The sequence below is a fragment of the Microcebus murinus genome, chromosome 12 (assembly GCF_040939455.1).
Source record: "Microcebus murinus isolate Inina chromosome 12, M.murinus_Inina_mat1.0, whole genome shotgun sequence".
Taxonomy (NCBI): Eukaryota; Metazoa; Chordata; class Mammalia; order Primates; family Cheirogaleidae; genus Microcebus; species Microcebus murinus.
In genome coordinates this window covers 60,651,841-60,674,106 of record NC_134115.1, presented here as the reverse complement: position 1 = coordinate 60,674,106, position 22,266 = coordinate 60,651,841, and the positions used below count along the sequence as shown (strand labels likewise).

General features: G+C 39.7%; 1 protein-coding gene and 1 pseudogene across 3 annotated transcripts; one reads left to right on the top strand and one right to left on the bottom strand.

Annotated features, from left to right (window-relative positions):
* The first annotated feature begins 1,812 nt into the window (after window positions 1-1,812).
* On the top strand, window positions 1,813-21,498 carry SLC25A51 (solute carrier family 25 member 51). Of its 3 annotated transcripts, XR_012922115.1 has the most exons (4): window positions 1,813-2,070; window positions 5,617-5,741; window positions 17,294-18,729; window positions 20,396-21,498. XR_012922115.1 is itself a non-coding variant. In XM_012769057.3 (3 exons), the coding sequence occupies exon 3, from the start codon at window positions 17,336-17,338 to the stop codon at window positions 18,227-18,229; it is 894 nt and encodes a 297-aa protein (XP_012624511.1). In that variant the 5' UTR covers window positions 1,813-2,070; window positions 5,617-5,741; window positions 17,294-17,335; the 3' UTR covers window positions 18,230-21,498. The 3 variants fall into 3 exon arrangements, 2 of the variants coding, with proteins under 2 accessions (XP_012624511.1, XP_012624513.1); XM_012769057.3 differs by having other exon boundaries at window positions 17,294-21,498; XM_012769059.3 differs by lacking the exon at window positions 1,813-2,070 and adding an exon at window positions 2,078-2,604 and having other exon boundaries at window positions 17,294-21,498.
* Window positions 9,141-9,595, bottom strand: LOC109731201 (cysteine-rich protein 2 pseudogene; annotated as a pseudogene).
* Window positions 21,499-22,266: the final 768 nt, after the last annotated feature.

Here is a 22,266-nt window from a genome sequence, read left to right as displayed (position 1 = left end):
GTGGAGGTGGATAGATAGGGCAAAGGAGACAGGACACAGCCCTATACACAAAGTTAAGGGGTTTCGATTTATTGGAGAAGCAAGTGGGAACCATCGGAGGTTTTTAAGTGGAGGGACATGATCACACCTAGGTCAGAGGATATGAAGAACATTTTTAGGGGCTGAATAATGAATGAAAGAATGGGTGGAAGAGGACATAAATGAAGGGCTAACTTTATGACAGGTCCTGAATCCAAAAAGAAGGTTTTGATTTCAAACATTCATATGCTAAGAAGAGCCAATAAGGACCTGGGGGTTTCTGACAAGGAACCAAGAGCTGGAGAGGCAGAAGTCTATACTGCAGCATAAAAGAAACAGACTGGCTCCACGCCAGCCCTGAGTGGGATTTTCTCACTCTTTTGAGTCTGTTGGGCCCCAATTGTGTGTTTAATTTCAATCTTTTCCTTCTGTTCAGGTTTTACCACAGGAGAATACCCGTCTCCATTCTAATCTGAAATTAATTATTTATGCTTATGAACATGCTGGATGCCTGCCTGGTTTATTTATTTTTTGAATAATACATCTGAATAGGAATTCACGCAAGACAGGGCAAACATAATTTTGAGGTAAATGCCTTTTCCAACTGTTGCTCAATTAATTGTTCTAAACCATTGTGTAGCCTTGTCATCATCCTGTAGAGTCCAAAATCTATCCCTTGCACATTCATGAGATGCCAGGTGCCTGCAATTGACAGATTCGCACTATCAGGCCCCAGCACTTGACCTTTACAATCTTATCTCCTGCTACTTATGACTTTCTCCTTCAGTCCAAATTCCACCCATTCATCCTCCAAGGCCCAGTTCAAACGCCTCCTACCTTATGAAGCCACCGGGGGTTCTCCTTCAAGGGGAAAGTCCCCTCCCTCATGCTTCTGAGTTTCATTTTGATTTTATATCCCCTAGCTGGCACACTGCAGGTGCCGCAGCACAGCGTCTGCTGTTACAGGAAGTAGTGTGACCAAGACCCAGAGCAGCAGTTACACGCAGCAGCTGAGGCAGGGCTAGGCAGACCAGACACACTTTGGGAGTGTCTACAAAGAGCTCTTGGGAGAAGTGGGCAGGGACAGTCACCCACCAGGACCTTATCCCCCAATAACGCTGCACTCTAGTGGGGTTACCTGCTGGACTAACCCCAAGTAAAGAGCATACACTTCCCACATTTGACAAGCCTCCTAAAGCACCTCTCCTCTCCAGGCCGACCTTTGCTTCCTTCAACCCCTCACACCTGTTGTGTGCACTCCAGTTTACAGGTGAGGCTCAGAACCATTATTCCCCGTGATTCTCACAACAGCTGAGGGATGCACCGTACAAGGCAGGGGTAACATTTTTCAGACAGGGATTTGGGACTCGGGACCGGTGACTTGTCCAAGGACACTTCCAGGAAGTGTCAGAGCTCTGACTTTGACCCAGACCTCCTAACTCCCAGTGCAGTGCTCCTTCCAAGACCCCGCAAGTATTCTAAGCTTCAAAGGAAAAGGCGCTTAAAAGTGATTTGTACGTTTTAAAGCACGCACAAGGTGTTCTGTCAACTGCGGTCTGCGTAGCTGACAAAAAGCCACTCTGAAGGTTTTAGGTCACCTAACCAACACTACCCAGAGGAACCAGGAGGGCACTTTCGAATCTTCCGCGTACGTGCTCGCCACCTGCAACCGAGAATACCTGGACTCCTTCGGCAGGCATCGCGCTAAAAAACGCGTTGGCTGATTCTGGCACTGTGGGGCCACCGTACAGCATCAAGAGTACGGGCTCCAGTCTAGCGGTGCCCCAAAGCCTGACGGCAGCTGTGATGGCGTTACCCTCTACCTGCCCTGGTGCGGCAGTCGGCAGCCAGAAATAGGCGGGCGTCGCTTGGCGGTTCGCGGGTTTCAGGAGAGGAGGCGGGGCGGCGTCTTCCTCACGTGATCCGAGCGGCGCCGAGCGCCTCGCTTTACGCCCCGCCGCACCGGGGTCGGTCACGGTCTGCGCCTGCGCGGGCGCCGGCTTGCGGGCTCGCTTGCTCGCTCGCGGTCTTGCGGGACGCCTGGGGCGATGGGTGAGTGTGGGGGGGCGGGGGGCCGCTGGGCTCCTCTCCGGCTCTAGTTGGAGAGACGCGCAGCGTGAAGAAGGGTCCGCGGGGGCGGCCGGCAACCCTGGGGCTCACCCCTGTCCTGCGCGCGCCCCGCCGCTCAGCCGCGCGCCGGCTTCCCCGGCGGCGACTGCGAGCCCCACCCTGGCGGCGAGCGGGGAACCACTTCTGAGCCTTCTCCGTCCTCCTCCCTCTCCCTCCTGCCGCCGGTGTCTGTGTGGGCGAGCTTTCCCGGGAAGGAGGCTGTGCGTTCATTAGGGCGCAGGCACCTCCCCGGAGCTCACGAACAGCAGGGGCGGGGAGGGGTCGGGCTTTCCCTGCATTTGGGGAGAGCGGCGCTGGCACCGCGGAGGGGTCCTGCCCAGCGGGAGCCTGGGATTCTGGCCTGCTCACTCCGGGACCCCTGACTCTGGAGTATCAGAGACAAAAGGGGCCTTAGTGATCTTGTTGTCCACCCCGCACCCCTTTTAACAGGTTGGGGAAATGGACGCCTGGAGAACGGTAAGTTCGCTCACATAGTCTTGCAGTGCTGCTTCTGCGACACCATATTGCAGTGCATTATAGGAAACTCAGTTGTGCGAGGCTTTCCCGAGACAGGGTTGTTGTTAATTGTTAGTCCGTGTACCAGTTATTTGGTGTTACGGTTAGCTTGTTGGAGTATGTCAACGCTTCAGCTGTATTTACCCTCTATGCATAACCTTTATTTTGCCCCTTACCACCCTATACAGCTGGTCTTAATTACCACCTTCTGTTTCTCTACCTGTAATCTGTGAAACAGAAGCCCTTGAACAAAATGTATAGTCACCTTGCCAGTTTGGGTCGCCTCCGCCCTTGCTTTGAAAGGATTCTGTGGAATCAAAAATGCCTAGGACTCGTCATGTTCCATAGTGGTTCAGGGCACAGGTTAGGCACTTTGGAACAGGAATCACCTTTTGCACATCTCAGGGGAAAATAACAGTTTGTTATAGAAAACTCAGCTGTTCTTTATGGGGAAATAAGCTCCGAGAGGAGTTGACTCATCTGGTCTCTTGTATGGTAGATGAAAGTAAGCTCAGATTAGTGGATTTTTAAATTGTAGACATTGCTTTGTATTTATAGTGGTAAGATAGTGTCATAAGCCAGGACAAGACGCAGGTTGATCTTGTTCTGATTGCTGACTCAGACCTGCTGACTAGTGGAAATTCATATCCTCTGAGAATTACAGTTACCCTCTCCCCAGTTTCTGCACAAAGACCTTTGTGCTGGGATCATAACTGGATCCTGCTTATCCATGTAGGCAGCAAATTACACTGAGTATTTAGACTTTAGGCTCTTTTCTTACACCACAGAAGTTTGACACTTGTAGTTACTTGAAAGTCGGGATAACTTTGCTTCCTTAAGTTGAGACAGGTTGAGTGTTTTAGATAGCAAGCAAATGTAAAGTTATGGCAAATAAATTTTGCAATAAATTGCAAAGATTTGTCAGTGTTAAAGGATTTAAATATAGAGATTGATTTAGCAAAGAAATTTAGCCATGTTCAGAGTATAGGTAAACATGCAAAGTTCTAAACTCCATTCCACAGAATACTGTGCACACTATCCTTCTATTGCTAAATTAAGAACCTATTCCTGGGCTGGGCGCAGTGGCTCATGCCTGTAAATCATAGTACTTTAGGAGGCTGAGACAGGAGGATCGCTCAAGGTCAGGAGTTTGAGACCAGCTGAGCAAGAGCGAGACCCCGTCTCTACTAAAAATAGAAATTAATTGCCCAACTAAAAATACATAGAAAAAAATTAGCTGGGCATGGTGGTGCATGCCTGTAGTCCCAGCTACTTGGGAGGCTGAGGCAGGATCCCTTGAGCCCAGGAGTTTGAGGTTGCTGTGAGCTAGGTTGTCGCCACAGCACTCTCACTGGCGCAACAGAGTGAGACTCTGTCTCAAAAAAAGAACCTATTCCTGCCATTCTGGTGTGTAGGATGAAACTAGAGGAAAAGCTTTATGAAGTCTGGGAGGGTTTCATAAGATTTCTTTTTCCTATCTAGGCCTGTTTTTTAATTCTGAGACTCTCAGTATATAGTAATGTCAGTGAATAAATGACTGGCTAGTAATAGTCTCCATTATTACAGACAGTCATGACAAACTAAATGAGGTGGCCTTAATTTGGAAAATTTTTTAAAGTAATACAAGTACCACTCCAGTAAAAATTAAAAATAAACAGTTTTTATTGTTCAAATGCACAAATAACTTGATTTGTATAGTCAAAGAACATATATAAACAGCTTATAGGTGGTGACTTTAGAATTTAAAATGTATGTGTTTAGTGTGTAAAAATGTAATATTTTTTCATTGATCAGAAGAATGAAATGTTTTTGACACTTATAAATTATCACAATATTATGTAATTATGTGTACATTAATCTACATTTTTTTTTATTTTAACATTGTTTAATTCTGAAACTGAAGTGCAAAGCATTATGTAGGTATCAAGCATTTCTATATTGGTTAATCTTAGATTGATGGTAAGTGTAATACTAAGAAGAGCTTTTAACTTTTGGCTGAAACAGTAAAAAAAAAAAGTAGACTAAATGATAATTATCAAACTCAGTACCTTGACAAACTTCTCAAGCATCTGCAGAACATATTTTAAATTTGAGTATATTAAGTCCTGAAACCTCAGTACATTAAGGAAGGGAGGGGAGAGAAGGAATGGATAATGTTCTGAGACCTGTTTTTAAAATCCTATTTTTATTGTAAATAACAACACTAAACTGGCTAACTAAAGATTTTAGGATACTTATAAGCAACTAGAGTAAGATAAAATGCTTAAAAAGTAGGCCGCGAGATGGCTCACGCCTGTAATCCTAGCAGTCTGGGAGGCCGAGGCGGGCGGATTGCTCAAGGTCAGGAGTTCGAAACCAGCCTGAGCGAGACACCCCCCCACCCACCCCCATCTCTACTAAAATAGAAATTAGTTGACCAACTAAAAGTATATATACAAAAAATTTGCCGGGCATGGTGGCGCATGCCTGTAGTCCCAGCTACTCGGGAGGCTGAGGCAGTAGGATCGCTTGAGCCCAGGAGATTAAGGTTGCTGTGAGCTAGGCTGATGCCACAGCACTCACTCTAGCCTGGGCAACAAAGTGAGACTCTGTCTGAAAAACAAAAAGTAAATAAAATGCTTAAAAAGTAATGAGTTTTGCCCAAATGAAAGTGCCTTGAATACAAATTATGAAACAAAATAATTTTTTTAAGAATAAATTGAAATAACCATCTAACTTAGGAATTTTTAGAAAATAAGCCCAGACAAAGCAGGAAAGGAGATAAAGAGGAAAAACAAATTTAAAACATTTTAAACTGAGAAATAGCAAAACTGGTCATTCAAGAGCTGGTTCTTTGTTGGGAGTGGGAGAGTTATCAATTAGATAAACTGGTTACTCTGCTCAAGAAAGAAGGGAGCATAAATATACAAGGTTACAAATAATTTTAAAATAGCAAGTTTATAAATCAAACCAGGTTTATTTTTTATTTTTAAGGAAATCTAATTATCAATATTGACTCCAGAAGAGAGAACCTAACAGACCAATAACAATGGAAGAAATTGGGAAAGTTATCAAAAAGCTGTCATCCGGCAAAACACCAAGCCCAGATGGTATTACAGGTAATTTCTTTGAACTCTCAAGAAACAGATCATTTTGATAAGATTTAAATTATTTCACAGTATAAGGAAGGAAAAAAATCACAAATACTTTTGTTCTACAAAGCCAGTGGAACACTGACACTGAAACTTGATGTGAAGATAGTACTAAAATTGAAAACTTAGGCCGGGTGCGATGGCTCACCCCTGTAATCCTAGCACTCTGGGAGGCCGGGGTGGGAGGATTGCTTGAGGTCAGGAGTTTGAAACCAGCCTGAGCAAGAGCGAGACCCCCGTCTCTACTAAAAATAGAAAGAAATTAATTGGCCAACTAAAAATATATAGAAAAAATTAGCCGGGCATGGTGGCGCATGCCTGTAGTCCCAGCTACTTGGGAGGCTGAGGCAGAAGGATTGCTTGAGCCCAGGAGTTTGAGGTTGCTATGAGCTAGGCTGGGATGCCACAGCACTCTCGCCCGGGCAACAGAGTGAGACTCTGTCTCAAAAAAATAATAATAAAAATAAAAAAATAAAATTGAAAACTTGATCTGTTGTGAAAAGTAAAGTGAAATTTCAAAATGAAATATTAGTAAATGGAATTTAGCAGTATGTTAAAAGACTATTTCACTGTGGCCAATTAGGATTCATTCCCATGTTACCAGGGTAAGTAATTAAAGAAATAGGCTAACTTAATACACCAGATAAAGGCATCAGAAAAGAATAAAAACAGCTCACCCTTGTTGGGTACCTATATACTCCAGAGTGCTCTTTTAGGTGCCTTACATGTTATTAACTCAATTGAGTTAACTTAATTATTAACTCAATTGAGCCTGTGAGATAGGTAGCATCTCTAATTTATAAACAAGGAGATTAAGCCAGTGATCCCAACCTTTTTGTCAAGAGTGACTGGATTCATGGAAGACAATTTTTCCGTGGACAGGGTCGGGAAGGATGGTTTTGGGATGATTCAAGCGCATTACATTTATTGTGCACTTCTGTTATTACATTGTAACTTGCCACTCACTGATAGGGTTTTGATATGAGTTTGCAAGCAATTGATTTTATCATGGTTTCTATGCAGTCAAACCTCTCTGCTAATGATAATCTGTATTTGCAGACATTCCCCAGTGCTAGCATCACTGCCTCAGCGCCACCTTGCACAAACTAGATTCTTTGTGCGCTTACAGTAGGGTTTGCACTCCTATGAAAATCTAATGCCCCTGCTGATCTGACAGGAGGCAGAGCTCAGGTGGTGATGTGAGTAATGGGGAGCAGCTATAAATACAGATGGAGCTTTGCTTGGTTGCCAGCCACTCACCTCCTGCTGTGTAGCCTGGTTTCTAATAGGACACAGCCCAGGGCTTGGGGACCACAAGACTAAACCATGGAGACAGTGACTTATCAAAGGTTGCACAGTAGATGTGTGTTAGAGCTAGGATTTGAACCCCAGGCAATGAGCAGGTCCCAGAGGCTGTACTCTTAAATGTTACACTGGCTCTATTTCTAGTATCTGTATGGTTATCTCAGGAGCTCTCTAAAAGTATTTGAGGCCAGGCATGGTGGCTCACGCCTATAGACCCAGCATTTTGGGAGGCCTGAGTAGAAGGATCGCTTGAGGCCAGGAGATTAAGACCAGCCTGGACAATAGCAAGACCCTGTCTCTACAAACTGGGAAAATTAGCCGGGCGTGGTAGCCCACACTTGTAGTCACAGCTACGTGGGAGGCTGAGGCAGGAGGATCCCATGAGTATAGGAATTGGAGGCTGCAGTGAGCTGAGGTCATACCACTGCACTAGAGCCCAGGCAACAGAGCAAGACTCTTGTTTCCAAAAAAAAAATAAAATAAAAGCATTGACCTAAGTTCAAGGTAGATTCTTGAGTTAGTGGAGGTGGTTGAACTTCATTAAAACAAAAATAAATAATTTCCTTCACATTTAAAACTCTCTAAGATTATCAGTTGATCATTAGTACTGGAAAAATGGAATCCATTTTTAATGGGAAACACAATTGCATAGTAAATAGTAGGGGACAAGGGCTTAAGTTATAATTGTAGCTATACTAATTTTTAAAATGAATATGGAATGAAGTTGTGGGGGTTTTAGCATGATTTGTAAGATGAAATTATATGATAGTACTGGGAAAACATCCTTTATGTTTGCAAAACAGGGAGGGGTACTTGGGGGGAATAAATATTTTATGGGTCAGTTGATCAGTGAACATTTTTGTGTCATGATTTGATTCCCTATGTAAACTTGAAACTACTAGGACTTGAATTATGAACACTCCCTTTTCTCAAACCTAAAGCCAGCGTCATACTTAATGGTAATCCCTAGGAGAATTCCCACAAACATCAAGAAAAATATGAGGTTATCCACTATTATTATAATTTTGTTCAGGAAGTACCTGCCAGTCTACTAAAATAGAAAAAAGAAAGATGTATATTATAAAAAGAAGGCAAAATTATTTGTAAGTGATATTTTATATTGTGGAAACTAAAATTCACTAAAAAACTGAGAATTAGTGAGAGGATTCAATAAGTTAGTAGGTTCTTAACCTTAATACAGAATAATTGGTAGCTTTTTCATATACAGATAAAAGCCAGTTAGAAAATTAATAGAAAGAAGCAACCCATTCATAATAATGACCAAAAAGATAAAATACTTAGATATAAGAAATAGGATCTATGTAAAGAAAAAATGTTAATTAAATGCTATAAAGTTTGTAAAAAGATATAAGTACATAGGAAGTAAAATCATATCCTTGTAAAGTTAAGATTCAATTTTGAAAAGGTGACCAGTTTTTTTTTTTTTTTTTTTGAGACAGAGTCTCCGCTTTGTTGTCCAGGCTAGAGTGAGTGCCGTGGCGTCAGCCTAGCTCACAGCAACCTCAAACTCCTGGGCTCAAGCAATCCTCCTGCCTCAGCCTCCCGAGTAGCTGGGACTACAGGCATGTGCCACCATGCCCGGCTAATTTTTTATATATATATCAGTTGGCCAATTAATTTCTTTCTATTTTTTATAGTAGAGACGGGGTCTCGCTCTTGCTCAGGCTGGTTTTGAACTCCTGACCTTGAGCAATCCGCCCGCCTCGGCCTCCCAAGAGCTAGGATTACAGGCGTGAGCCACAGCGCCCGGCCTAGGTGACCAGTTTTTAAAATTTATATATAAAGACACTTCTACCATAAAATATTAGGATTTTGGAGAGGAATATGACAAAAATACACTGAAGTTTACCTGAATAAAGTGAGAGAACCAGGAAAACTATAATTCTGGTGAGAGTAGAGGGGGAAGCCCTACTAGATAATGAAATACATTCTGATGCTGCAATAGGTTAAAATAGGTCAGTACTAGAGAAGAAATATTAATACTAGACTATTGGTGGAAAAGAATAGAGTGCAGAAAGAAATGGAAATGCCCATGGGTGTTTAGATATGCAGACCACTGGTGAAAACAAAGTTCATGAACCAGTGATGCTGGCAGTCTCTCTCTTTTTTTTTTTTTTGTTTTTCTTCCACATGGTCACGTTTATTGAAGGCATGAGGGGCACAAGGGGGCCCTGGGCGTCTGGAGGAAGGCCTGGCATCAGCCTGAACAGCATCCCAGCAGGTGGGAAAGGGGGCTCCACAACCTGGGTTTACTTGGAAGTGTGACTCAGCTCCACCCCGCCCAAAGCCTTTGGGCCCAAACATGGCAGAGTAGCAAGGGTGGTTGCAATAGGGCTTGCCTTCATGCTTGGCGTGACCCCCAGAGGTGAGCGTCTTCCCACATTTCAGGCAGGGCCGATGCCAGTCCTTGCCCAGAGAGGTCCCCTGCTCAGCGAAGTACACCTCCTTGTCACACTTGGGGCACTTGGGCATGGCGGCACCAGGGCTGAGGCTGCAGCTGGGCAGGAGAGGCTGTTGGCAGGAGACTCTCTCTCTTTTTTTTTTTTTTTAAGAGACACAGTATCACTCTGTCGCCCAGGCTGGGGTACAGTGGCACAGTCAGCTCACTGCAGCCCAAACTTCTGGGCTCAAGTGATCCTCATGCCTCAGCCTTCCAAGGACCTGGGATTACATGTGTGTGCCATGCCATTGCACCTGGCAGCGTTAGCAATCTCTTATCTTTGCCTCACTCCTGATACTGAAATTCCAGTGAGATTATACTATAGATGATAAATGAAACCGCAGCAATTGTAGAAGGAAGCCGGGATGACTTGTTTATAATTTTGGGATAATGAAGACCTTCTAAGGAGGACATAAATTCTAGAAGTCAAGATTGATTTACTATCCAAATTAAGATCTTCAGTATCACAAAATGATGTAGACCAAGTGGGGAAAGTATTTGTCACAATTTTATTAATATAAGTAGGACTGATTTTCTTCAAATCCAAAGATATTTTACTTATCAATAAGAAAAACAAAGTGAAAAATGGTGAATACATGTGAAAACTTGTAGTAAAAGAAACTAAAATGGTCAATGAAAATGAACGATGCTGAATTTTATTTAAAAATTTTAGGTAGCAAAATAGTTCATCCAGGTATAGGTACAGGTTGCCTGTTTAAAAGCAAAAAAAACCCAGCAACCATAAATGGAAGACAGGATAAATTATATAGTGCTATCAGTGGAGTACTGTGCAGTAGAGTACTCTGAACACTGAGGTATCTCTGTTGATACTAGATTCCAAAATACATTATTGTACACCTCATTTTTTCACTCAGTAGTGTTCTTTTTGTCTTTAAAATGATGGATAGTATGGAAGAGGGTAGGTAATAGGGGGCAGGTAAGTGTGACCAGAGTCAGGTAGACTCTTCCAGGGGCCTTTGCACTAGTTTAGGTGAGAGACAAAGACCTGAGTAGGCCAGCAAGCCTGGAGGAGAGGCTGTCTGTGTATTTAATTGATTTATAGCTTTATTTTCCCACTAGTCACTTAAATACACATTTCTTTTGTGAATTTTTATTTAAATGATTTTTTTCCTTGTTACTGGATCTATAAATGGCCTAATTCCAAGGAATCTGGTATCTCTTCATTGAGCATACCAGGTGACTTCATCTACCTATATTAGTACCTACCAAAATTGGAAATCATTCCTCTTTGTTTAAATTGCAGTGGAACACATTTTCAAAACAGGTTTCTTCAAATGAACAAAATGTTTGAGGCCTCAGAGGTGGTGTGGCTCACCTGGTCAGAGGAGTAGGCAATGAAAGATTTAGGCCCTGCCATTGCTCAGCTCTCTGGGTACAACCAGGTGATTTCTTATGGGAAAAGAGTTTCCTGAGTCCTTTTATTACCTTCCTTGGGTTCACTTTGGGCCTGCAATGACCTGTAGCCATAATTCTTCTAAAATGAGGGCAAGTTTTTCTTTTCTAACAGAAGTGAGACAGCAAGTCAGTTCAAACACCAAACAAAGAGGCGTTAGGCCATAGACTGTAGAAATGTTTACATTTCTTAATAATCTATATATGTGGGAAAGGGACACACAGATCTTGGTGTAATATACTTAAGAAAAATTTATTTCCATTTGCTTCACATGAGAAAGAAAAAAAGGTTCAGTAGTGTCAGAGGGTCTTAGCATTTTCCTGAGGGTCCTAGCCCGCTTCTCCATCTTCATGAACTACTCATTCTTCTCCATCTGTGATGTGCTGCCACAGGACATGCACTAGTAATTCCTCAAAAATGCGATACTGCTGCTCCTTTAGCTAAAATAGGCTTCACCCTTATGTACATAGCAACACCTATTCAGTTTTCAAAGCCCCACGGTTGTATCCTGCCTGTGTTTCCCTCCAGGCAGCTAGTTAATGACTCCCTGCTCAATGGGGCCTTGATGCCGTGTACATGCTTCCATTATTGCATTTATCACCCTGCAGCCTGATTATGTGCATGTCTTATCTCCCCTGACATAGGTACCTGCCATACATTTTCACTCTAACCTTGAAGGAGGAATTATATTGTCCTACTTTATTAATGTGGAAACTGAGGCTCAGGGGTGAAGCAGTTTGCTTTAGGTCACTTTGGAACTTTCTCATCTGTCACTTTGGCCTTTGTTGTCCTGATTAGACCTTCATTATTGTCGTTATCTCTACCTTTATTTCCTAAAAATTTACAATTTTTTGTTATGTGGATAAATTGTATCATGCTGAAGTCAGGGCTTTCAGTATACTTGTCACTAAATAATGTACATTGTACTGAATGGGTAGACTTTTATCCCTCACCGTGTCTCACCTTCCCTCCTCCTTAGATTCCAGTGTTCATTACAGCCATTTATGACCATATATATCCTTTGTTTAGCTCTCACTTATAAGTGAGCACATGTGTTATCTGTTTCTCCATTCTTGAGATATTTCACTGACGATAATGGTCTCCAGTTACATCCAGGTTGGTGCAAAAGACATTTCATTTCTTTTTATGGCTGAGTAGTACTCCATAGTATATATATGCCACATTTTTTTAACCCATTATTAGTTAATGGGTACTCAGATTGATTCCATATCTTTGCAGTTGTGAACTGTGCTGTGATAACATTCTGGTGCAGGTATCTTTTTGGTAAAATGACTTCTTTTCCTTTGGGTACATACTCAGTAGTGGGATTGCTTAATCGAAGCATAGGTCCACTTTTAGTTTTTTGAGGAATCTCCATACTGCTTTCTGTAGTGGTTGTACAAGTTTACATTCCCACCAACAGTATATAAGCTTTCTCTTTTTACCACAACCTCACCAACATCTATTGTTTTTTGACTTGTTAATAATGGTGATTCTGACAAGGGTAAGGTGGTATCTCATTGTAGTTTTCATTTGCATTTCCCTGATAGTGATGTTGAGCATTTTTTTGTATGTTGGCCATTTGTTTACCTTCTTTTGAGAAGAGTCTGTTCATGTCTTTTGCCCACTTTTTGATGAGGATGTTTGGTTTTTTCCTGCTGATTTGTTTTTGTTCAATTAAGTCCCATTTATTTACTTCTGTTGTTGCTGTATTTACTTTTGGAGTCTCACTCATAAATTCTTTTCCTAGGCCAATGTCTAGAAGAGTTTTTCCTATATTTTCTTCTAGGATTTTTATGGTTTCAGGTCTTACATTTAAATCTTTAAGTCTTCTTGAGTTAACTTTTGTATAAGTCAAGAGCTAGGGATCCAGTTTCATTCTACACATGTGGCTGTCCAGTTTTTCCAGCACCATTTATTGAATAGGCTGTCCTTAGTGTATGTTTTTGTCTGCTTTGTCAAAAATTTGTTGTAGCTATGTGGTTTTATTTCTGGGTTCTCTCTCCTGTTCCATCAGTCTGCATGTCTACCTTTATACCAGTTACCATGCTATTTTGGTTATTATAGCCTTGTAGTATAATTTGAGGTCAAGTCATGTGATGATTCCAGATTTCTTCTTTTTGCTTAGAATTGCTTTGACTATTTGGGGTCTTTTGGTTCTATATGAAGTTTAGGATTATTTTTTCTAGATCTGTGAGAAATGACATTGGAATTTTGATGAGAATTGCCTTGAATCTGTAAATCACTTTGGGCAGTATAGACATTTTAACAATGTTGATTTTTCCAATCCATGAGCATGGGATTTTTAAAATTTGGTTGGGTCATCTGCAATTTCTTTCATCAGTGTTTTGCAGTTTCCTTGTAGAGAATTTTTGCCTCCTTAGTTAAGTATATCCTTAGGTATTTTATTTTCTTTGTAGCTACTGTAAATGGTATTGAGTTTTTTATTTGGCTCTCAGCTTGACTGTTACTAGTTTGTGGAAATGTTACTGATTTGCCTACATTAATTTTGTAACCTGAAACTTCACTGAATTTATTTATCAATTCTAAGAGTCTTTTGGTGGAATTTTTAGGGTTTTTTTAGTGTAAGATCATATTGTTGGCAGACAGGGATAGTTTGACCTCCTCTTTCTCCATTTGGATGCCTTTTATTTCTTTCTCTTGCCTAATTGCTCTGGTGTGGACTTCCAATACTGTGTTGAATAGAAGTGGTGACAGTGGGTATCCTTGTCTTGCTCCGGTTCTTAGGGGGAATGTTTTTAACTTTTCTCCATTCAGTATGATGTTAGCCGCAGGTTTGTTATATATATGGCTTTTACTATTTTAAGATGTGTTCTTTCTATGCCTATTTTGTTGAGGGTTTTTATAATGAAGAGGTGCTGGATTTTATCAACTGCTTTTTCTGTATTTGTTGAGATAATCATATGGTCTGTTTTATAATTGTTTATGTGGTGAATCAGATTTATTAATATGCATATATCGAACCATTCTGGCATACCTAGGATGAATCTCATTTGATCATGGTGGATTGTTTTGTTTTGGATGTGCTGTTGAATTTGGTTTCCTGGTATTTTGTTGAGGATTTTTGCATCTATGTTCAGAAGGGATATTGACTGTAGTTTTCTTTTTTTGTTGTGTCCTTTCCTGGCTTTGGTATCAGGTGACACTGGCTTCATAGAATGAGTTAGGGAGAAATCTTTGGCTTTTGAAAATAGTTGAATAAATTGAGACAGGTTTACTTGAAAAATATGAAAAAGGAGATTATAGCATTATAAAGTTAGAAAATTTAGATAAACCACTCACTGTAGCTTTTTTAATATGTATATATTTTGATAAAAATAGGATTGTGCCATAATACTGATCATACAAAAGTATTCTCCTTTTTTGTTTGCTTTTTTCTGTAATACTGTTTATTGATCAAATAAAAGACTCACTATTACCTACATTTCATAAACACTAAAAATTCAAAATTGATACCATACTGAACCTTAAATACTTTTTTTTTTGAGATGGAGAATTATCTTTTGAGACAGGGTCTCTGTTGCCCAAACTGAAGCACAGTGGTGTGATCATAGCTCACTGTAGCCTCACACTCATGGCCTCAAGTGATCCTACCGCCTTGGTCTCCCAGAGTGCTAGAAGTGTGAGCTCCCGCACCAGGCCTAATACTCCTTTATTTCTAATGACTGTATAATGTCTCATCATTTGGGTACATCCTCATTTATGCAGTGTGTCCCTTGTTGAGCATTTCATTTTTAATATTTGCCATTAAGAGTGTTGCTGGGACTATCTTATGGTTGAATTTTTATGTACATCTTGTGTAAATCATTTTCTTAAGCTGTATTCTTCGAAGGAAAATTATGGTTGTGTGTAATAAACTTGCATAAAACCCCAAGTTTTATGCTACCTATCTGTGGCTCCTGCAGGTATAAGCTCCTCAATCAAACACTGATGCTTTCTGGATTTTTTCTGTGTGTCTGTGTGTGAGTTATGTACTCTTAATTTACCTTGACAGTGATTATGTTTTTCTTTAATATCTTTTGTCCTTAATGTTTAGCAGTTTACAGCAACACATGTGTGATATGGGGAGGAAAAAACATAAGGAACTTTTAGTAGAGATGGGGGTCTCACTCTTGCTCAGGCTGGTTTCGAACTCCTGACCTTGTGCAATCCTCCCACCTCGGCCTTCCAGAGTGCTAGGATTATAGGCGTGAGCCATTGCGCCCAGCCAAAACCATGAGGAACTTGACAGTTTTTTGTCATCAAAGACGTAGATGGTTCCTATGACCTATTTTGGTATTTTATTTCCCCATTAAAACACTTAAATGTGGTTAGGGTTGCTTTTGCCTCTTGGCCATTGTGAATAGTGCTGCAGTGAACATGGGTATATGTTTTTATATATATATAGACTCTCCTTTCAATTATTTTGGATATATACTCAAAAGTGGGGTTGCTGGATCATATCTACTATTTTTAATTTTTTGAGGAACTACCATACTGTTTTCCATAGCGGTTATATCATTTTATGAACCCACTAGCAGTTCATAAGTGTTCCAACTTCTCCACATCCTCACCAACACTTGTCTTTTTCTGGGAGGGTTTTGATAGTGGCCATCCTAATAGGTGTGAGATGATAGCTCCCTGTGGTTTTGATTTGTATTTCTCTAATGATTAGTGATGTTGAGCATCTTTCCAGTTTGTGTATTATCTTTGAAGAAATGTTTGTTCAAGTCATTTGTCTATCTTTTAATCAGATTATTTGATATTTTGTTGAGTTGTAGTTAAACGTGGTCTCTTACATGTTGAGGAATTAAAGTCAATTTAAAGATACTAAGACTGATGCATCTAAAATAGAAAATTATCATGTCCCCAAATAAAGGTGATTTTCCAGGACCATCCCTGGAATGTAGGAATTGTTCTGGATGATTCAACTATTTGTTTGGTTTTCTTTTTTTTTGGTGGTGATGGGGGTCAGATTTAGATAACTGCCAAGGAAAGATTGCATTTTATGGAAGCAGATGTATTCTAAGGATAGGACTTTGTCTTAGTTCCACTCAGTAAGCTAAGCCTATCCATTTAGGCTTCAAACATTTTTTCAGCATTATCTGATATAACCACCTCTTATCCCAGTGCACCCTCCCAAAATCATTGCCATCTGTGGTTCACAGCAGAGATGTGAACCTTGGAGTCAGACTTCATTTCAAAATACCATTCCCACCAGTTACTAGCTATACCTTGGACAAAGGAGAATATTGGTTTTATTCATTTGTAAAACTGGGAAAAATAATACTTTATGGAGTTGTTTTGAGAATTAAATATATAAAAATATAGTGCATGATACATACCTGCAGGCCTTCCTCGAGCCCATTCTCCCACACCTCCACCTCCCCAGATCCGTGTCTGGTGTCCCTTACCAATGTACTCACAGCACATATTTATCATAGAAGTATCACAGTGTGGTATAATTGTTTACCTTGGCAGATTCTCCTGTTAGTTTATCAGTGCCTTGTCTTTGAATCTCTAGCACTTAGCAGAGGACTTAGTTCATGGTAGGTACTAAATAAGTATTAATAGAAAGAATGAGTGTGTGTCTTGCTATTTTATTTCTCATGGGAAGGACTTTGAGTCTATTTCAGTAGCACAATGGATATGTTATGTAGCATAGCCAATACTTATGAACTAGTTTAGTGGCTCTCAAAATTTTTTGGTCTTAGAACTCATTTATACTCTTAAATTATTGTGGGCTCCAAAGAGTTTTTGTTTATGTAAATTGGTATTCAAGGTCTTAGGAATTTAAAATAAAGATATTAATTTTAAGGTAATGATAAACACATTACATGTTAATATAACACATTTTTGTGAAAAATAACTTTTTCCCTCACAATTTTTTTTTTAATGAGAAGAATGTTTTACAGTTTTCCAAGCCTCTTTCATGTCTGACTTAAAAAGATAGGTGAAGGGGGGCGGGAGGGGCATGGGCAATATACATAACCTTAACATTTGTACCCCCATAATATGCTGAAATGAAAAAAAAATGGAAAAAAGATAGGTGAAGTCTCATGTCTCCTCCTGCATTCGGTCTGTTGTGATAAGTTGTTTTGGTTAGAGTATATGCCGACAATCCAGCCTCACATAGATGTCTAGCTGGAAAAGAGAGGACTCTCCTGGCCTCCCAGAAGGATCTGAGGGACCTTCAGGAGTCCTCTGAAAATGCTAAGACCACTGATCTAGTCTAAAAAGGAAAGAGTAGTACTGTCCAAAAATTAGAGGAGGGATTGGGGAGAATTCCATGTGTTTAGCTCTCTATAAAAAAGATTTAACCATATTTATTATTTGTAGGTTAAAAAAAATTCTTCATGAAGAATAAAAATCTTAAGCAACATGATGGATTCAGAAGCTCATGACAAGAGGCCACCAATTCTAAAATCTTCAAAACAAGATGTATCACCTCACATCACAAATTTTGGTGAAATGAAGCATTACTTGTGTGGCTGCTGTGCAGCTTTCAACAATGTAGCAATCACATTTCCTGTTCAGAAGGTCCTTTTTCGGCAACAACTATATGGCCTCAAAACCCGGGATGCGATACTTCAGTTGAGGAGGGATGGATTTCGAAACTTATATCGTGGAATGCTTCCCCCGTTAATGCAAAAAACAACCACACTGGCACTTATGTTTGGTCTGTATGAGGATTTATCCTGCCTTCTCCGCAAGCATGTCAGTGCTCCGGAGTTTGCAACCCGCAGCGTGGCAGCAGTACTGGCAGGGACAACAGAAGCAATTTTCACTCCATTAGAAAGAGTTCAGACATTGCTTCAAGACCACAAGCATCATGACAAATTTACAAACACTTACCAGGCTTTCAAGGCCCTAAAATACCACGGAATTAGAGAGTATTATCGAGGCTTGGTGCCCATTCTTTTCCGCAATGGAATCAGCAATGTCCTTTTTTTTGGCCTTCGAGGTCCCATTAAGGAGCATCTGCCTACCGCAACGTCTCACAGTGCTAATTTGGTCAACGATTTTATCTGTGGAGGTCTTTTGGGTGCCATGTTGGGATTCTTGTTTTTTCCAGTTAATGTTGTAAAAACTCGCATACAGTCTCAGATTGGTGGGGAATTTCAGTCTTTCCCCAAGGTTTTCAAAAAAATCTGGCTAGAACGGGACAGGAAAGTGACAAATCTTTTCAGGGGTGCCCATCTGAATTACCATCGGTCCCTCATCTCTTGGGGCATAATCAATGCGACTTATGAGTTCTTGTTAAAGATTATATGAAAAAAAATCATCAGTTAAGTGCCATTTATTAACTGAATGCCTAAGAAGAATGCAGTTTGGCCTCTTTCCTAATTGGCCAACTACAAGTTGGTGTCTTAAGTCCAGGCCACAGTGAGTTATGGGCAAAGCTGTTTTCCTTAAACAAAAACAGAATAAAAGGTTTCAGTGGGAAAGTTTAAGGTTTTTTGTTTTGCTTTTTAAAAATCATTATCCAAGAACTGTAGGCCAATTACCTGCTAAATAGCTGTCCATCTGATGGCCTTTGATAGGGAGCCTAATACCCAACATATGATTCCTTTTCTCAAAACAGTCTAAACCTTCTGTATTGGAACATAAATGGCCAGGACCAGCCAGGGAAAAGGCCCCTAAGCCCTGGGATTTCTCAAGCTTACTTTACTCCATGTCTTGCTTCTCTGCTCTCAGCAGTTACAATGGATAGTCTTCATAAAACCCAAGCATATGACAAAGGGGCAGAACTCAAGAGAAAAACAGCTTACGAGGTATAGACTTTTCATGATAAATTGCTTGTACTGGTTTTAAAACTAAGCACCTGTTGTATAGTCATTATCTATATCATTTCCATTTCAACATAGTAGAATCAAGCAGCTAATGAAAGTTCCCATTTTGCTTTCTTGGTTTGAAAGTTTTCTGTTTAATTCTGAATGTGACCTTCAACCTTCCAAAGTATACTTAGGTTAATTTCACTTATTTCATTTGCCAAAAGATGGATAGGTTATTTTTGTTACAGGTCTTTCATCCTTTTAAGAAGGTTCATGTTGCATGTAGAGATCAAACTCTAATTAGCTTGGTTTCATTGAATTATTGGTGCCAACTTAGCAAAGGGCTTTGGGATTTTTTTTTTTTCATTTAGTAGTATGTCCTAGTCAAGCATCTTGTTCTCTTGAAACTCTCCTTTTAAAAATAAACACTTCCATAAAATTTTATTTTAGAAGTTAATTAATGCAATCCTAGATTCCCCCCAGTTTCTAAATGTTAGGGAGGGGTAAAAGGCTCAGGATAGCTTTCACTCCACATTATTAGCTATCTTTTATTTTACTCTTGGAAATAAAGACTTCTTAGGATTTTGACATTTTTGGGAACCCAGTTTACCATTGTGTCATTTAAATAATAAGACAGTTTGAGAGCATATGCTCCACAGACATTTAAAGGGTTATTTTGTATTCTAGAAGTGATAATAGCCAGATCACATACTCATCCCATAGTTAACAAAAACTTAATTGTCAAAATCAGAAAATATTAAGATATCTTTTCAAGATAAGGCAAAGTGACTCATACACCAGTTTAATAACTAATGAAGTATAAGAAATAGCCTGGAAAAGTGGTTTATGAATCCTTTAATAGCCCCAATCTGTAAATACTGTGTAGTTAAGATTGTTTTCCAGCTTCTGACATGACAGTAGGTAGGTTTCTTACTAACTAGTTTTTCATCTTTCTGGGTAATTGCATGTGAATATGTGCTCTTACCAAAATAAACTCAGAGCCTCAACTGGTAGTTTACTCGAAATTTCTGGGCAAATAGTCCAAAAACACTGTTTACCTCTAAATGCAGTATGACTGGTTAAGTAAAGTGAAGATCCTTCTTCCAACCGTAAAGGATTAGGAGGCATATTAAGCATTAGCTTAGAGCTAGACAGTAAGGAAGCTAAATAGCAGCTCTGTTTGATAATGTTTTGCCGGATATAGTAGTTTATTTTAGATGATTTAAGGTGCAGATGTAAGGATTTCAGAAAAAAGAATTTGACACCAAATAAATGTGAGTAGCATCCTTTGGCCTATTACAGAGTTAGGATTTGAAGGGAATTGAGTTTCAGAAACGAAGAAGACACCTTGGTGCCTGACTCGCTACCCCCCTTCACATGTGTGCCCCTGAGCACTCACGGGCATGTCTAGCTCCTCAGGTGAACTAGCCTGGAGTGGACTCCATTGGGCCTTCTTTCTGCTGGGCTTGCTTCTGTCTTTACACTCCATGCAGGTGGTAGAAATCTAAGTTCTAAAGCACTTTTGTGAAATATAAGTGAAGTGAGAATTCTAAGGAAAAGGCTTTGGTTTCTGCTGTCTCAAATAAGTGGCATTTAGAAAACAATTATTAGTAAATATTTTTAATCGTTTTAACTCAGTATTTTTTTTATTTGTTACTTTTTACAGCTTTTGAAGACCAAACTGCAAATACATTACCAGAGATGGTTTTGTGTTGTCCTATAGACTTCTTAAATTTGACAAAACAATTGAACAGAACTTGTAACCAACAACTTTGAACTTTAAGTCAAAATTGTTAAGAAATTCTAACTATTGTTTTTACCTTCAGTGTGAACTACTGTGGTAATAATTTTGAAAAGGCAAACATGATTGAATAACTATCTGAAAAGCTTTAAAAGTGGCCTTTCTGTTACATATGTGGCACAAACAGCTCATGAGCGCAAGACACTTCTGTGTCATACTTTTTGTCTGATGCCACCAGAAATATTATAGATTCTGTATTTGACATGGTTAGAGTGGTATGAGCCTTCAGGACTGCACCACAGAATAAACACAACCTTTATATGGTGGCATATTTGTGTCTTTGTTTCATTTGTGCTTAGAGATGAAGTTGATATTTTTGTCTAAATAGTTGATTGATACACATCTTAATATGGTTGGCTCTGTAATCACCTGCTACATATTGTGAACTGTGCAATAAACACTATTGTGTATATATAGTTGCCTTTGGATACCTGAAGTTCCCCAGCTCAATTACAATGGTGATACTTGGTATAAGGCTGTGCAAACATGTAAGGGAATGATGGCAGTAGATGGGATATATGAAATGGGATCTATAGGGCTTACTTCAGTGAAGCCAATCATGTTGAACTAAGAAGTATGGTAGAGTGAGGGGTATGCAGTCATAAAATGAAGGGTGGACAGATTATGTGAAGAAAGGGTAAGCACTCAAATCTGGTTTCTTTTAAAATATTTGTTTTCTCATGTGCAAATAAATGCATATCAAAGACTTGAACAGGCATTCTCTCGAAATTTGAGAATTTTTAGTTTTTAGTGCTTTTTGCTTAATATTTGTTGCTTAATGGTTCCCAAATTATATGGGAGTGTCTACATGTTTCCTCTTAAAATTTCATTTTTAAAAGTAGTTAAGCACATAAAGCTATTTTTGTTTAATATTTTGAGTTTTGTGACTGAGTTAAGTGAAATCTGTTAAATGTTTCAGAGTTAACATACTTTTGGGTAATTGTTTGGAATAAAGTTTTTTAAACCCATCCTATTTGGTCTACTGTTGTGGTTGGGTAGTTTCTTATTACTAGCACTTTCCTTTCTGCAGTAGGTTAATCTATTAGTCTTTTATTGACAAACATTTAGCACACTACCTTGACTTCTAACAACTGATCTGAGGACTTTGCAGGTAAAACAATCCTTCATTTATCCGTCTTGTTTGGTCAAGAGGGGTTCCACATAAGTTTTATTTTCCAGATAGTTTAACTGCAAAGCATTTTGTTTTTTAAAGATTTTCCTCAAGTGTAATAAATTTTTCCTTACTGAGTATAAACTTTCTTGGTAAATTCAGGTTATCGGTAATTTTTGTTGTAATAGTGTCACTATTAGAGATTACCTCCAAGATAAATGGTTTGGATGTTTGTGCTTTTCAGTTTTTCAGGGGTTTTTTTTGTTTTTAAATATCTACTTTTGCCTTCATAGCTGCTCCTTTGTGTTATAGCTAATTGGTTAGAAGAGTGAAGTTACATTTGCTACACTGTTGGTGTGTATGTCAAATATTAGCTTGCTCCTTGTCTCTAGTGACAGTTGAGGTTGCCTGATAGGTGATGGCAAGATACGGGAGCAGTTGCCATATGTTGCTTCTAAAATTCCGGTTTGGGATAGAAGTCTATCATACAGATGTAAATCTTGAACTTTAAATGGGGCATTTAATCATATCTGAAGAAATGTCATTTTAACTTGCCCATTACAGAGGTCTAGACCTCTGCAGTGAGGCAGCAGGTGTGACCAGACAGGGCCCTGGGCTGCTCTGC